This window comes from Chiloscyllium plagiosum, unplaced genomic scaffold (genome assembly GCF_037043375.1).
Source record: "Chiloscyllium plagiosum isolate Xiang-an unplaced genomic scaffold, Cpla_swu_hap1 HiC_scaffold_3, whole genome shotgun sequence".
Lineage (NCBI taxonomy): Eukaryota > Metazoa > Chordata > Chondrichthyes > Orectolobiformes > Hemiscylliidae > Chiloscyllium > Chiloscyllium plagiosum.
In genome coordinates, this window is record NW_028270141.1 from 163,534,893 (window position 1) to 163,552,949 (window position 18,057).

Here is an 18,057-nt window from a genome sequence, read left to right on the forward strand (position 1 = left end):
TGCGGTAACCCACTGATCCCCGCGGTACCCCACTGATCCCCGCGGTATCCCACCGATCCCCGCGGTATCCCACTGATCCCCGCGGTAACCCACTGATCCCTGCGGTATCCCACTGATCCCCGCGGTAACCCATTGATTCCCGCGGTAACCCACTGATCCCTGCGGTATCCCACTGATCCCCGCGGTAACCCACTTGACCCTGCGGTATCCCACTGATCCCCGCGGTACCCCACTGATCCCCGCGGTATCCCACTGATCCCCGCGGTATCCCACTGATCCCCGCGGTAACCCATTGATTCCCGCGGTAACCCACTGATCCCCGCGGTATCCCACTGATCCCTGCGGTAACCCACTGATCCCTGCGGTATCCCACTGATCCCCGCGGTATCACACTGATCCCCGCGGTATCCCACTGATCCCCGCGGTATCCCACTGATCCCCGCGGTAACCCACTGATCCCCGCGGTAACCCACTGATCCCCGCGGTATCCCACTGATCCCCGCGGTATCCCACTGATCCCCGGGTATCCCACTGATCCCCGCGGTAACCCACTGATCCCCGCGGTAACCCATTGATCCCCGCGGTATCCCACTGATCCCCGCGGTAACCCACTGATCCCCGCGGTAACCCATTGATCCCTGGGGTGACCCACTGATCCCCGCGGTAACCCACTGATCCCCGCGGTATCCCACTGATCCCCGCGGTAACCCACTGATCCCTGCAGTAACCCACTGATCCCTGCGGTAACCCACTGATCCCCGCGGTATCCCACTGATCCCCGCGGTAACCCACTGATCCCCGCGGTATCCCACTGATCCCCGCGGTATCCCACTGATCCCCGGGTATCCCACTGATCCCCGCGGTAACCCACTGATCCCTGCGGTAACCCACTGATCCCCGCGGTAACCCACTGATCGCCGTGGTAACACACTGATCCCCGCGGTATCCCACTGTTCCCCGCGGTAACCCACTGATCCCTGCGGTAACCCACTGATCCTCATGGTAACCCACTGATCCCTGCGGTAACCCACTGATCCTCATGGTATCCCACTGATCCCCTCGGTAACCCACTGATCCCTGCGGTAACCCACTGATCCCCGCGGTACCCCACTGATCCCCGCGGTATCCCACTGATCCCCGCGGTATCCCACTGATCCCCGCGGTAACCCATTGATTCCCGCGGTAACCCACTGATCCCCGCGGTATCCCACTGATCCCTGCGGTATCCAACTGACCTCCGCGGTAACCCACTGATCCCCGCGGTATCTCACTGATCCCTGCGGTAACCCACCGATCCCTGCGCTATCCCACTGATCCCCGCGGTAACCCACTGATCCCCGCGGTAACCCACTGATCCCCGCGGTATCTCACTGATCCCTGCGGTAACCCACTGATCCCCGCGGTATCCCACTGATCCCCGCGGTAACCCACTGATCCCCGCGGTAACCCACTGATCCCCACGGTAACCCACTGATCCCCGCGGTATCCCACTGATCACTGCGGTAACCCACTGATCCCTGCGGTAACCCACTGATCCCCGCGGTAACCCACTGATCCCCACGGTGCCCCACTGATCCCCGCGGTAACCCACTGATCCCTGCGGTAACCCACTGATCCCCGCGGTAACCCACTGATCCCCACGGTAACCCACTGATCCCCGCGGTATCCCACTGATCACTGCGGTAACCCACTGATCCCCGCGGTAACCCACTGATCCCCACGGTAACCCACTGATCCCCGCGGTAACCCACTGATCCCCACGGTAACCCACTGATCCCCGCGGTATCCCACTGATCCCCGCGGTAACCCACTGATCCTTGCGGTAACCCACTGATCCCTGCGGTAACCCACTGATCCCCACGGTAACCCACTGATCCCTGTGGTAACCCACTGATCCCTGCGGTAACCCACTCATCCCCGCGGTAACCCACTGATCGCCGTGGTAACATACTGATCCCCGCGGTATCCCACTGTTCCCCGCGGTAACCCACTGATCCCTGCGGTAACCCACTGATCCTCATGGTAACCCACTGATCCCTGCGGTAACCCACTGATCCTCATGGTATCCCACTGATCCCCGCGGTAACCCACTGATCCCTGCGGTAACCCACTGATCCCCGCGGTACCCCACTGATCCCCGCGGTATCCCACTGATCCCCGCGGTATCCCACTGATCCCCGCGGTAACCCATTGATTCCCGCGGTAACCCACTGATCCCCGCGGTATCCCACTGATCCCTGCGGTATCCAACTGACCTCCGCGGTAACCCACTGATCCCCGCGGTATCTCACTGATCCCTGCGGTAACCCACCGATCCCTGCGCTATCCCACTGATCCCCGCGGTAACCCACTGATCCCCGCGGTAACCCACTGATCCCCGCTGTATCTCACTGATCCCTGCGGTAACCCACTGATCCCCGCGGTATCCCACTGATCCCCGCGGTAACCCACTGATCCCCGCGGTAACCCACTGATCCCCACGGTAACCCACTGATCCCCGCGGTATCCCACTGATCACTGCGGTAACCCACTGATCCCTGCGGTAACCCACTGATCCCCGCGGTAACCCACTGATCCCCACGGTGCCCCACTGATCCCCGCGGTAACCCACTGATCCCTGCGGTAACCCACTGATCCCCGCGGTAACCCACTGATCCCCACGGTAACCCACTGATCCCCGCGGTATCCCACTGATCACTGCGGTAACCCACTGATCCCCGCGGTAACCCACTGATCCCCACGGTAACCCACTGATCCCCGCGGTAACCCACTGATCCCCACGGTAACCCACTGATCCCCGCGGTATCCCACTGATCCCCGCGGTAACCCACTGATCCTTGCGGTAACCCACTGATCCCTGCGGTAACCCACTGATCCCCACGGTAACCCACTGATCCCTGTGGTAACCCACTGATCCCTGCGGTAACCCACTCATCCCCGCGGTAACCCACTGATCCCCATGGTATCCCACCGATCCCCGCGGTATCCCACCGATCCCCGCGGTATCCCACTGATCCCCGCGGTAACCCACTGATACCCGCGGTATCCCACCGATCCCCGCGGTAACCCACTGATCCCCGCGGTATCCCACCGATCCCCGCGGTATCCCACTGATCCCCGCGGTATCCCACCGATCCCCGCGGTATCCCACCGATCCCCGCGGTATCCCACTGATCCCCGCGGTATCCCACTGATCCCCGCGGTATCCCACTGATCCTCGCGGTATCCCACCGATCCCCGCGGTATCCCACTGATCCCCGCGGTAACCCACTGATCCCTGCGGTATCCCACTGATCCCCGCGGTAACCCATTGATTCCCGCGGTAACCCACTGATCCCTGCGGTATCCCACTGATCCCCGCGGTAACCCACTTGACCCAGCGGTATCCCACTGATCCCCGCGGTACCCCACTGATCCCCGCGGTATCCCACTGATGCCCGCGGTATCCCACTGATCCCCGCGGTAACCCATTGATTCCCGCGGTAACCCACTGATCCCCGCGGTATCCCACTGATCCCTGCGGTAACCCACTGATCCCTGCGGTATCCCACTGATCCCCGCGGTATCACACTGATCCCCGCGGTATCCCACTGATCCCCGCGGTAACCCACTGATCCCCGCGGTAACCCATTGATCCCTGGGGTGACCCACTGATCCCCGCGGTAACCCACTGATCCCCGCGGTATCCCACTGATCCCCGCGGTAACCCACTGATCCCCGCGGTAACCCACTGATCCCCGCGGTAACCCACTGATCCCTGCGGTAACCCACTGATCCCCGCGGTATCCCACTGATCCCCGCGGTAACCCACTGATCCCCGCGGTATCCCACTGATCCCCGCGGTATCCCACTGATCCCCGGGTATCCCACTGATCCCCGCGGTAACCCACTGATCCCCGCGGTAACCCATTGATCCCCGCGGTATCCCACTGATCCCCGCGGTAACCCACTGATCCCCGCGGTAACCCATTGATCCCTGGGGTGACCCACTGATCCCCGCGGTAACCCACTGATCCCTGCGGTAACCCACTGATCCCTGCGGTAACCCACTGATCCCCGCGGTATCCCACTGATCCCCGCGGTATCCCACTGATCCCCGCGGTATCCCACTGATCCCCGGGTATCCCACTGATCCCCGCGGCAACCCACTGATCGCCGTGGTAACACACTGATCCTCATGGTATCCCACTGATCCCCGCGGTATCCCACTGATCCCCGCGGTATCCCACTGATCCCCGGGTATCCCACTGATCCCCGCGGTAACCCACTGATCCCCGCGGTAACCCATTGATCCCCGCGGTATCCCACTGATCCCTGCGGTAACCCACTGATCCCCGCGGTAACCCACTGATCCCCACGGTAACCCACTGATCCCCGCGGTATCCCACTGATCACTGCGGTAACCCACTGATCCCCGCGGTAACCCAATGATCCCCGCGGTAACCCACTGATCCCCACGGTAACCCACTGATCCCCGCGGTATCCCAGTGATCACTGCGGTAACCCACTGATCCCCGCGGTAACCCACTGATCCCCACGGTAACCCACTGATCCCCGCGGTAACCCACTGATCCCCACGGTAACCCACTGATCCCCGCGGTATCCCACTGATCCCCGCGGTAACCCACTGATCCTTGCGGTAACCCACTGATCCCTGCTGTAACCCACTGATCCCCACGGTAACCCACTGATCCCTGTGGTAACCCACTGATCCCTGCGGTAACCCACTCATCCCCGCGGTAACCCACTGATCCCTGCGGTAACCCACTGATCCCTGCGCTATCCCACTGATCCCCGCGGTATCCCACTAATCCCTGCGGTATCCCACTGACCTCCGCAGTATCCCACTGATCCCCGCGGTATCCAACTGACCTCCGCGGTAACCCACTGATCCCCGCGGTAACCCACTGATCCCCGCGGTATCTCACTGATCCCTGCGGTAACCCACTGATCCCCGCGGTATCCCACTGATCCCCGCGGTAACCCACTGATCCCCGCGGTATCCCACTGATCCCCGCGGTAACCCACTGATCCCTGCGGTAACCCACTGATCCCCGTGGTAACCCACTGATCCCCACGGTAACCCACTGATCTCCGCGGTAACCCATTGATCCCCGTAGTATCCCACTGATCCCCGCGGTAACCCACTGATCCCTGCGGTAACCCACTGATCCCCGCGGTAACCCACTGATCCCCACGGTATCCCACTGATCCCCGCGGTAACCCACCGATCCCCGCGGTATCCCACTGATCCCCGCGGTAACCCACTGATACCCGCGGTATCCCACCGATCCCCGCGGTATCCCACTGATCCCCGCGGTATCCCACCGATCCCCGCGGTATCCCACTGATCCCCGCGGTATCCCACCGATCCCCGCGGTATCCCTCCGATCCCCGCGGTATCCCACCGATCCCCGCGGTATCCCACTGATCCCCGCGGTATCCCACTGATCCCCGCGGTATCCCACTGATCCCTGCGGTATCCCACCGATCCCCGCGGTACCCCACTGATCCCCGCGGTATCCCACTGATCCCCGCGGTATCCCACTGATCCCCGCGGTAACCCATTGATTCCCGCGGTAACCCACTGATCCCCGCGGTATCCCACTGATCCCTGCGGTAACCCACTGATCCCCGCGGTATCACACTGATCCCCGCGGTATCCCACTGATCCCCGCGGTAACCCACTGATCCCCGCGGTAACCCATTGATCCCTGGGGTGACCCACTGATCCCCGCGGTAACCCACTGATCCCCGCGGTATCCCACTGATGCCCGCGGTAACCCACTGATCCCCGCGGTAACCCACTGATCCCTGCGGTAACCCACTGATCCCCGCGGTATCCCACTGATCCCCGCGGTAACCCACTGATCCCCGCGGTATCCCACTGATCCCCGCGGTATCCCACTGATCCCCGGGTATCCCACTGATCCCCGCGGTAACCCACTGATCCCTGCGGTAACCCACTGATCCCCGCGGTACCCCACTGATCCCCGCGGTAACACACTGATCCCCGCGGTATCCCACTGTTCTCCGCGGTAACCCACTGATCCCTGCGGTAACCCACTGATCCTCATGGTAACCCACTGATCCCTGCGGTAACCCACTGATCCTCATGGTATCCCACTGATCCCCGCGGTAACCCACTGATTCCCGCGGTAACCCACTGATCCCCGCGGTATCCCACTGATCCCCGCGGTATCACACTGATCCCCGCGGTATCCCACTGATCCCCTCGGTAACCCACTGATCCCCGCGGTAACCCATTGATCCCCGCGGTATCCCACTGATCCCCGCGGTAACCCACTGATCCCCGCGGTAACCCATTGATCCCTGGGGTGACCCACTGATCCCCGCGGTAACCCACTGATCCCCGCGGTATCCCACTGATCCCCGCGGTAACCCACTGATCCCTGCGGTAACCCACTGATCCCCGTAGTATCCCACTGATCCCCGCGGTAACCCACTGATCCCTGCGGTAACCCACTGATCCCCGCGGTAACCCACTGATCCCCACGGTATCCCACTGATCCCCGCGGTAACCCACCGATCCCCGCGGTATCCCACTGATCCCCGCGGTAACCCACTGATACCCGCGGTATCCCACCGATCCCCGCGGTATCCCACTGATCCCCGCGGTATCCCACCGATCCCCGCGGTATCCCACTGATCCCCGCGGTATCCCACCGATCCCCGCGGTATCCCTCCGATCCCCGCGGTATCCCACCGATCCCCGCGGTATCCCACTGATCCCCGCGGTATCCCACTGATCCCCGCGGTATCCCACTGATCCCCGCGGTATCCCACCGATCCCCGCGGTACCCCACTGATCCCCGCGGTATCCCACTGATCCCCCGGTATCCCACTGATCCCCGCGGTAACCCATTGATTCCCGCGGTAACCCACTGATCCCCGCGGTATCCCACTGATCCCCGCGGTAACCCACTGTTCCCTGCGGTAACCCACTGATAACTGCGGTATCCCACTGATCCCCGCGGTATCACACTGATCCCCGCGGTATCCCACTGATCCCCGCGGTAACCCACTGATCCCCGCGGTAACCCATTGATCCCTGGGGTGACCCACTGATCCCCGCGGTAACCCACTGATCCCCGCGGTATCCCACTGATCCCCGCGGTAACCCACTGATCCCCGCGGTAACCCACTGATCCCTGCGGTAACCCACTGATCCCCGCGGTATCCCACTGATCCCCGCGGTAACCCACTGATCCCCGCGGTATCCCACTGATCCCCGTGGTATCCCACTGATCCCCGGGTATCCCACGGATCCCCGCGGTAACCCACTGATCCCTGCGGTAACCCACTGATCCCCGCGGTACCCCACTGATCCCCGCGGTAACACACTGATCCCCGCGGTATCCCACTGTTCTCCGCGGTAACCCACTGATCCCTGCGGTAACCCACTGATCCTCATGGTAACCCACTGATCCCTGCGGTAACCCACTGATCCTCATGGTATCCCACTGATCCCCGGGTATCCCACTGATCCCCGCGGTAACCCACTGATCCCTGCGGTAACCCACTGATCCCCGCGGTAACCCACTGATCGCCGTGGTAACACACTGATCCCCGCGGTATCCCACTGTTCCCCGCGGTAACCCACTGATCCCTGCGGTAACCCACTGATCCTCATGGCAACCCACTGATCCCTGCGGTAACCCACTGATCCTCATGGTATCCCACTGATCCCCGCGGTAACCCACTGATCCCTGCGGTAACCCACTGATCCCCGCGGTAACCCACTGATCCCCACGGTAACCCACTGATCCCCACGGTATCCCACTGATCCCTGCGGTAACACACTGATCCCCGCGGTAACCCACTGATCCCCGCGGTAACCCACTGATCCCCGCGGTAACCCACTGATCCCCACGGTAACCCACTGATCCCCGCGGTATCCCACTGATCACTGCGGTATCCCACTGATCCCCGCGGTAACCCACTGATCCCCACGGTAACCCACTGATCACCGCGGTATCCCACTGATCCCCGCGGTAACCCACTGATCCCCACGGTAACCCACTGATCCCCGCGATATCCCACTGATCCCTGCGGTAACCCACTGATCCCTGCGGTAACCCACTGATCCCTGCGGTAACCCACTGATCCCCGCGGTAACCCACTCATCCCTGCGGTAACCCACTGATCCCTGCGGTAACCCACTGATCCCTGCGGTAACCCACTGATCCCCGCGGTAACCCACTCATCCCCGCGGTAACCCACTGATCCCCACGGTAACCCACTGATCCCCGCGGTAACCCACTGATCCCCGTGGTAACCCACTGATCCCTGCGGTAACCCACTGATCCCCACGGTAACCCACTGATCCCCGCGGTATCCCACTGATCCCTGCGGTAACCCACTGATCCCTGCGGTAACCCACTGATCCCTGCCCCAAATGCTACATTACAACTTCTAGAAATCACTCATTATCTTGGCCTCGATTGCTTCCTGTGGGAGTGAATGCCATCACCCTCCTGCTCTCTGGGTGAAGACATTTCTCCTCAGCTCGGTGTGAAATGGTTTACTCCTCATTCTCGTCCTGCCATCCCTGGTTTTGGACAATGTCTGATTGGAAAGCTCCCACATTTGCCTTCCCTGGTAATTTTCTCTCCACACCCTGACAGAAATGTTTACCGTCCGGTTGTACATCCTCTACCAGGCCTCTCCGGTACTGTATTCCCGCTCTTCCCCACTTCCTTTTTCCTGCTTTGCTGAAATCTGAGCAGTTTCCAACCCTCAGGCCTGGTTTCCATTTTTGGCCAATTTGTCTGGCCCTGGCTATTTCCGAACTTCCCTTGTTAGCCATGGCCCCCCTTTTTGCTCTGTTATGTTTGTGACAGACAGGAAGGAGCAATTATAACACAAACCCTATCTTGCTGGAGAAACGATTCCGAAGAAGGCTCACTGGACTCGGCACGTTAACATTGCTTTCCCTCCATTTGTGATGCCAGACCTGCTGAGTTTCTCCAGCTCGTTCTGTTTTGTTTCCGATTTCCAAAGCTTGCTGCCCGTTGTATTATTTTCGGAGTGAGCTACCATTGCAGGTCCCGTTAGCCATTGTCTTCTCAGTGTGACCCCTCTCAGTAATACCAACCCGATCTCTGACAGCCAGCTCACGCCTCGTGCCATTATCACTCTGTTTAGATTCAGGACCCTGTCTTGATAAAGAATTCTATCGTAAGTGCTTACTTTTCCCCAAAAGGTTTCCAAGTAGAGTTCCAATTATTCCTTTCACGTTGCACACGACCCAGTCTTGAATAGTTTCCTAGTTGGATTCTCGATGTATTGATCCGGAAAACCATCTCAAACACACTCTAGAAATTTACCCTGTCAGGTATTATTACGGATTTGATTTGTCCAATCCACATGCAGTGAGGGATGTCCATAATTACAGCACTGCCTGTAATTTCCTGTTTGATCGCTTCCCTAACGTTTAGCACAACTGAATATAGATGGAGAATCTCGTGTTCCAGCTCAGGGCAAGGTGCGAGGATTGGATAACTTGGAATAGTATTGGGAAGGGTGGGCTCCCCAACAGGACCAGATTGGGATCTTGGGAACAGGTTGTAAAGTAACAGTCTCCTCTCTCCCCAAAATCAGGATCCCAGAGGTGGTCCGGATCTGTGGATGCCTTGCTGCTATCTTCATCCTCTTTCTCTTCACCTCAATCCTGGTGAAAGTCTCCCTGGAACCCATCGTCTTCTTCAGTGTCACCATGCTAACGATTGTCCTTATCAACAGTAAGTCTACAACGTGCTAAGAGTGTAACAGGATACTGTGTGTGTGTGTGTACACGTACTTGAGAGTGAGTAAACGAGTGTGAGTGTGTAAGTGAAAATGTCTTTAAGATACTGGATCAGTAAGTGTGATTTGGAAGCTAAGTATTGTGTTTTGTGAGTGTGAGCAGTGTGTGTGTGAGTATGTGAATGTGCAGTACAGAGCATGTGTCCACAAGACTGGGTGAGTGTGAGCAGGTGTGGGAGCCAGTGTATAAGTGTGAATGTGCAGAGTGTGTGTGTATGAGAGTGGGTGAGTGTGAGAGTGTGAGCAAGTGTATAAGTGTGAATGTGCCGAGTGTGTGTCTATGAGAATGGGTGAGTATGTGAGTGTGAGCAGGTGTGGGAGCTGATGTATAAGTGTGAATGTGCAGAGTGTGTGTGTATGAGAGTGGGTGAGTGTGAGAGTGTGAGCAAGTGTATAAGTGTGAATGTGCCGAGTGTGTGTCTATGAGAGTGGGTGAGTGTGTGAGTGTGAGCAGTATGTGGGATCCGGTGTATAAGTGTGAATGTGCAGAGTGTGTGTATGAGAGTGGGTGAGTGTGTGAGTGTGAGCTGTATGTTTGAGCCGGTGTATAAGTGTGAATGTGCCGAGTGTGTGTCTATGAGAGTGGGTGAGTGTGTGAGTGTGAGCTGTATGTGGGAGCTGGTGTATAAGTGTGAATGTGCAGAGTGTGTGTGTATGAGAGTGGGTGAGTGTGTGAGTGTGAGCTGTATGTGGGATCCGGTGTATAAGTGTGAATGTGCCGAGTGTGTGTCTATGAGAGTGGGTGAGTGTGTGAGTGTGAGCTATATGTGGGAGCCGGTGTATAAGTGTGAATGTGCCGAGTGTGTGTCTATGAGAGTGGGTGAGTGTGTGAGTGTGAGCAGTATGTGGGAGCCGGTGTATAAGTGTGAATGTGCCGAGTGTGTGTGTATGAGAGTGGGTGAGTGTGTGAGTGTGAGCAGGTGTGGGAGCCGGTGTATAAGTGTGAATGTGCCGAGTGTGTGTGTATGAGAGTGGGTGCGTGTGTGAGTGTGAGCTGTATGTGGGATCCGGTGTATAAGTGTGAATGTGCCGAGTGTGTGTCTATGAGAGTGGGTGAGTGTGTGAGTGTGAGCAGTATGTGGGAGCTGGTGTATAAGTGTGAATGTGCAGAGTGTGTGTGTATGAGAGTGGGTGCGTGTGTGAGTGTGAGCAGTATGTGGGAGCCGGTGTATAAGTGTGAATGTGCCGAGTGTGTGTGTATGAGAGTGGGTGAGTGTGTGAGTGTGAGCAGTATGTGGGAGCTGGTGTATAAGTGTGAATGTGCCGAGTGTGTGTGTATGAGAGTGGGTGCGTGTGTGAGTGTGAGCTGTATGTGGGATCCGGTGTATAAGTGTGAATGTGCCGAGTGTGTGTCTATGAGAGTGGGTGAGTGTGTGAGTGTGAGCAGTATGTGGGAGCCGGTGTATAAGTGTGAATGTGCCGAGTGTGTGTCTATGAGAGTGGGTGAGTGTGTGAGTGTGAGCAGTATGTGGGAGCCCGTGTATAAGTGTGAATGTGCAGAGTGTGTGTGTATGAGAGTGGGTGAGTGTGAGTGTGAGCAGTATGTGGGAGCCGGTGTATAAGTGTGAATGTGCAGAGTGTGTGTGTATGAGAGTGGGTGAGTGTGAGTGTGAGCAGTATGTGGGAGCCGGTGTATAAGTGTGAATGTGCCGAGTGTGTGTGTATGAGAGTGGGTGAGTGTGTGAGTGTGAGCTGTATGTGGGATCCGGTGTATAAGTGTGAATGTGCCGAGTGTGTGTCTATGAGAGTGGGTGAGTGTGTGAGTGTGAGCTGTATGTGGGATCCGGTGTATAAGTGTGAATGTGCCGAGTGTGTGTCTATGAGAGTGGGTGAGTGTGTGAGTGTGAGCAGTATGTGGGAGCCCGTGTATAAGTGTGAATGTGCAGAGTGTGTGTGTATGAGAGTGGGTGAGTGTGAGTGTGAGCAGTATGTGGGAGCCGGTGTATAAGTGTGAATGTGCAGAGTGTGTGTGTATGAGAGTGGGTGAGTGTGTGAGTGTGTATGTGAGGGTGCATCAGTGTGAGTGTCTGAGTGTGAGCACCAGTGTGATTGAGTGTGAAGACGTGTGTACATTGGGAGTATATCAGACTGTGGTTGTGTCATACACCAGGGAAACAGGCCCTTCCGTCCGACCCATCCACGGTCAGATTTCTTAAACAGAGCCAGTCCCATTCGCCTGCATCTGGCCCCGTAAACCTTTCCTGTCCACCTGGCCGTCCAAATGCCTTGTAAATGGTGTGATTGTAGCTGCATCCACCATTGTCAAGCGTCTGTCAGTTCAAAGATATCCCAGAAAATTTGTAATCCAACCTGCAATGTCTATCTATGGACATTCCTCTCCCTAAAACACCCTGTCTCCTTGACAACATGAACTGCGTGGGTCTTGTATCCAGGCAGAATTGCGAACTTCTAGACACCCAACTCCATTCCAACTTAGAATGAATTAGACAGTTTGAAATATCACAGCTTTGAATTTCTTAACAACGCGATGACATAAACCGACCCACAGGACGTACAAGTCCAAACAGAAAGCACCAGACCAATTCAACACGACAAGCAGCATGTCACCCCAAAGTTGCATCCTGCAGATTGAAGAGACCTCACTGGTGAGGATTTAAAGGAGAATTTGCCTCGCTTGGGGAAGGGGTCCCTATTATAACCCTTCCCTTAAAATCCGTGTGATTGGAAATGGGAAGAGAAACAGGGTGAATGGTATGAGTCTTTTTTTTTTAGATTACATGACAGTGTGGAAACAGGCCCTTCGGCCCAACAAGTCCACACCGACCCGCCGAAGTGAAACCCACCCATTCACCTAACCTGCACATCTTTGGACTGTGGGAGGAAACCGGAGCACCCGGAGGAAACCCACGCAGACACGGGGAGAACGTGCAAACTCCACACAGTCAGTCGCCTGAGTCGGGAATTGAACCTGGGTCTCTGGCTCTGCGAGGCGGCAGTGCTAACCACTGAGCCACCGTGCCGCCCACAGGAAGTGCTGGAAAGTCAGGTGGAGGTGGAGCAAGTGGAGCAGGTTACGAGGGTGCCCATAGAGAAAGATAATGGCAGGAATAATGGCGCCAAAGGAGAGATAGGGATGTAAAATGGGTGTCAGTAATAGGAGTGAAAAGCAGAAGATGTCTTGCAAATTCAGCGAGACAAGGCATGGCCAAGAGAGGGTGGGATGGTGAAAGTAAAATAAAGGAACACAGCTCATACTCTGAAGCTGTGGAGTCAACATTGAGACCAGAGGACTGTAACGTGCCCTGGGTGTGTGAGGTGTTGTTCCTTGAGCTTGTGAAGTGTTTTGGGATGTTGCAGCAGGAAAATGTCAGTGTGGGAGCAAAGGGGAGGGGGGGGGGTGTTATAGAAATGGCAAGTCACTGGGAGACCAGGGTCAGTCTGACAGACAGAGCGCTGGTGTTTCACACCCAGTCTGTGTCTGGTCTTGGCAGTGTGCAGGAGATGGCAGTGGGAGCAGTGAATACAGGAGGCTGGATTGAAGGAGGTAGAGTGCTTGACCTGGAAGGTGTATGTGAGGCTTTGCCAAGTGAGGGGGAAGAGGTGTTACACCTTCCGCTATTGTGTGGAAAGGTCAATCAAGTTGGAAAGGGTAGACACAGCAAATCCATAGATTGCATTAGGGCTATCCTGGGATCTCGTACTGGGCAAAGAGGCAGGTTTGAGAATTGGCCCACAAGTAAAATATCCCTTAGGAACTAGTGATCATAACATGATAATATTTAATATTCAGTTTGAAATTGAGAAAATGGTTTGGAAGCATCTGTTTTTAACATAAAGCAATAGTAATATGATGAAAATAGAGGTTTTGTTTATATTCATTTGTGGGATGTGGATGTCGCAGGCTGGGCCAGCATTTATTACCCCGTCCCTAGTTGCCCCCCTGAGAGGGTGGGGGTGAGCTGCCTTCCTGACCCGCTGCAGTCCGTGTGCTGGGGGTAGACCCACAATGTCCCTGAGGGAGGGAATTCCAGGATTCGGGACCCAGTGACAGTGAGGGAACGGGGAGATATTTCCCAGTCAGGATGGGGAGGGACTCGGAGGGGGACTTGCAGGGGGTGGGGTTCCCGTGTATCTGCTGCCCCTTGTCCTTCCAGATGGAAGTGGCTGTGGGTTTGGAAGGAGCTGCCTGAGGATCTTTGGGGAATTTCCCTGGTGCACCTTGGGATTGTTCTCCTTGGAGCAGAGAAAGTCAAGAGGAAATTTATTTGAGATGTTGAAAATATAACGTGTTTGTTGAGAGCAAAAGAGTTCCAACGTGAGGGTCAGTAATGAGAGGACACAGAGTCAGGTTGAACCAGGAGGGGGCTGAGGGGAAACCCCTGTCAGGTCGAGTGTTTTTGGGATAGAAAACCTGCTGTCTGAAGGCATGGCAGAAATCCATCCAGACAGATATCACAGAGTGACTCTGAAACCTGCAGAGCACCGCTGAGGAAGTAGGAGAAAGGTACTTAGTGGAAAACTCTTTCAGAGAACGTGCACAGCAAGATGGGCTGAATAACCTCCTCGCTGCCTCATTATCCAGTGATTCTGAGGCGAGGAGAGTGAGCCAAGATGGAACTGTCTTTACAGAGAGCAGAGAAAACCACCGTGGGACCCCCAACTTGGCTCAGTTACACACACTGGGCCTTACAAGGTGTTGCAATTGTCTGCCGCGAAAGGGAATACCAAAAAGAGGCAGCCGGTGAAAGGAAGGCTCAGTGGTTAGCACCAGGGACCCAGGTTCGATTCCAGCCTCGGGCGACTGTCTGTGCACATTCTCCCCGTGTCTGCGTGGGTTTCCCCCCACAGTCCAAAGATGTGCAGGTCGGGGTGGATTGGCCGTGGGAAATGCAGGGTTACAGGGTTCAGGTGGGGACTCCCACACTGCAGGGATTTAATGCTCCTGATTTCCTCCACACTGTGTGTCTGTCTGTCTGTCTCTCTCTCTCTTGCAGGTTTCGGAGCTGTCCTGCAGGGCAGTATCTTCGGCCTGGCTGGGTTACTGCCTGCATTATACACTGCGCCCATCATGAGTGGTCAGGGAATGGCAGGGACCTTCGCAGCACTTGCCATGATCTGCGCCATCGCAAGTAAGGGATTGCCTCGTCATCATCGTCACCGAGCACAGAGCCTCAGGAGGGACACACACCACTCAACAACACGGTCACACACAGCCCAATCCCCTCCCAAAGGCCTAGGCAGCCATGCAAGCAGAAACCGGCCTGGGAGGGTTTGATGGAAACTGTGTAGAGGGAGCTTTACTCTGTATCTGACCCTGTCCTGGGAGGGTTTGGTGGGGACAGGGTAGAGGGAGCTTTACTCTGTATCTGACCCTGTCCTGGGAGTGTTTGATGGGGACAGGGTAGAGAGAGCTTTACTCTGTATCTGACCCTGTCCTGGGAGGGTTTGGTGGGGACAGTGTAGGGAGAGCTTTACTCTGTATCTGACCCTGTCCTGGGAGTGTTTGATAAGGGACAGTGTAGGGAGAGCTTTACTCTGTATCTGACCCGGTCCTGGGAATATTTGATAGGGAGAGTGTAGAAGGAGCTTTACTCTGTATCTGTCCCTGTCCTGGGAGTGTTTGATGGGGACAGTGTAGAGAGAGCTTTACTCTGTATCTGTCCCTGTCCTGGGGAGTGTTTGATGGGGACAGTGTAGAGAGAGCTTTACTCTGAATCTTACCACATGCTGTCCCTGTCCTGGGAGTGTTTGGTGGGGACAGTGTAGAGGGAGCTTTACTCTGTATCTGACCCTGTCCTGGGAGTGTTTGGTGGGGACAGGGTAGAGAGAGCTTTACTCTGTATCTGACCCTGTCCTGGGAGTGTTTGGTGGGGACAGTGTAGAGAGAGCTTTACTCTGTATCTGACCCTGTCCTGGGAGTGTTTGGTGGGGACAGGGTAGGGAGAGCTTTACTCTGTATCTGATCCTGTCCTGGGAGTGTTTGGTGGGGACAGGGTAGAGAGAGCTTTACTCTGTATCTGACCCTGTCCCTGGGAGTGTTTGATGGGGACAGGGTAGAGAGAGCTTTACTCTGTATCTGACCCTGTCCTGGGAGTGTTTGATGGGGACGGTGTAGAGAGAGCTTTACTCTGTATCTGACCCTGTCCCTGGGAGTGTTTGGTGGGGACAGTGTAGGGAGAGCTTTACTCTGTATCTGACCCTGTCCTGGGAGTGTTTGATGGGGACAGGGTAGAGAGAGCTTTACTCTGTATCTGACCCTGTCCTGGGAGTGTTTGATGGGGACAGGGTAGAGAGAGCTCTACTCTGTATCTGACCCTGTCCTGGGAGTGTTTGGTGGGGACAGGGTAGAGAGAGCTTTACTCTGTATCTGACCCTGTCCTGGGAGTGTTTGGTGGGGACAGGGTAGAGAGAGCTTTACTATGTATCTGACCCTGCCCTGGGAGTGTTTGATGGGGACAGTGTAGGGAGAGCTTTACTCTGTATCTGACCCTGCCCTGGGAGTGTTTGATGGGGACAGTGTAGGGAGAGCTTTACTCTGTATCTGACCCTGTCCTGGAAGTGTTTGGTGGGGACAGGGTAGAGAGAGCTTTACTCTGTATCTGACCCTGTCCTGGGAGTGTTTGGTGGGGACAGTGTAGGGAGAGCTTTACTCTGTATCTGACCCTGTCCTGGGAGTGTTTGATAAGGGACGGTGTAGAGAGAGCTTTACTCTGTATCTGACCCTGTCCTGGGAGTGTTTGGTGGGGACAGTGTAGGGAGAGCTTTACTCTGTATCTGACCCTGTCCTGGGAGTGTTTGATAAGGGACGGTGTAGAGAGAGCTTTACTCTGTATCTGACCCTGTCCTGGGAGTGTTTGGTGGGGACAGTGTAGGGAGAGCTTTACTCTGTATCTGACCCTGTCCTGGGAGTGTTTGATAAGGGACGGTGTAGAGAGAGCTTTACTCTGTATCTGACCCTGTCCTGGGAGTGTTTGGTGGGGACAGTGTAGGGAGAGCTTTACTCTGTATCTGACCCTGTCCTGGGAGTGTTTGGTGGGGACAGTGTAGAGAGAGCTTTACTCTGTATCTGACCCTGTCCTGGGAGTGTTTGGTGGGGACAGTGTAGAGAGAGCTTTACTCTGTATCTGACCCTGTCCTGGGAGTGTTTGATGGGGACAGTGTAGGGAGAGCTTTACTCTGTATCTGACCCTGTCCCTGGGAGTGTTTGATGGGGACAGTGTAGAGAGAGCTTTACTCTGTATCTGACCCTGTCCTGGGAGTGTTTGATGGGACAGTGTAGGGAGAGCTTTACTCTGTATCTGACCCTGTCCTGGGAGTGTTTGATAAGGGACAGTGTAGGGAGAGCTTTACTCTGTATCTGACCCTGTCCTGGGAGTGTTTGATGGGGACAGTGTAGAGGGAGCTTTACTCTGAATCTAAACCCATGCTGACCCTGCCCTGGGAGTGTTTGGTGGGGACAGTGTAGAGAGAGCTTTACTCTGTAACTGACCCTGGCCTGGGAGTGTTTGGTGGGGACAGGGTAGAGAGAGCTTTACTCTGTATCTGACCCTGTCCTGGGAGTGTTTGATGGGGACAGTGTAGGGAGAGCTTTACTCTGTATCTGACCCTGTCCTGGGAGTGTTTGATGGGGACAGTGTAGGGAGAGCTTTACTCTGTATCTGACCCTGTCCTGGGAGTGTTTGGTGGGGACAGTGTAGGGAGAGCTTTACTCTGTATCTGACCCTGCCCTGGGAGTGTTTGGTGGGGACAGTGTAGAGAGAGCTTTACTCTGTATCTGACCCTGTCCCTGGGAGTGTTTGGTGGGGACAGGGTAGGGAGAGCTTTACTCTGTATCTGACCCTGTCCCTGGGAGTGTTTGATGGGGACAGTGTAGAGAGAGCTTTACTATGTATCTGACCCTGTCCTGGGAGTGTTTGATGGGGACAGTGTAGGGAGAGCTTTACTCTGTATCTGACCCTGTCCTGGGAGTGTTTGATGGGGACAGTGTAGGGAGAGCTTTACTCTGTATCTGACCCTGTCCCTGGGAGTGTTTGGTGGGGACAGTGTAGGGAGAGCTTTACTCTGTATCTGACCCTGTCCCTGGGAGTGTTTGGTGGGGACAGTGTAGGGAGAGCTTTACTCTGTATCTGACCCTGTCCTGGGAGTGTTTGGTGGGGACAGGGTAGAGAGAGCTCTACTCTGTATCTGACCCTGTCCTGGGAGTGTTTGATGGGGACAGGGTAGAGAGAGCTTTACTCTGTATCTGACCCTGTCCTGGGAGTGTTTGAT

At 56.0% G+C, this 18,057-nt stretch overlaps 1 protein-coding gene across 1 annotated transcript in view; it reads left to right on the plus strand.

The window, feature by feature from the left end:
- Nucleotides 1–18,057, plus strand: part of LOC122553259 (equilibrative nucleoside transporter 1-like) — a 188,790-nt gene that overhangs the window by 123,945 nt on the left and 46,788 nt on the right. Inside the window, exons 3-4 of the mRNA XM_087976854.1 lie at nt 9,625–9,764; nt 14,784–14,918. Of these exons, the coding sequence (XP_087832980.1) occupies nt 9,625–9,764; nt 14,784–14,918 (275 nt within the window). The remainder of the gene's footprint in view (nt 1–9,624; nt 9,765–14,783; nt 14,919–18,057) is intronic.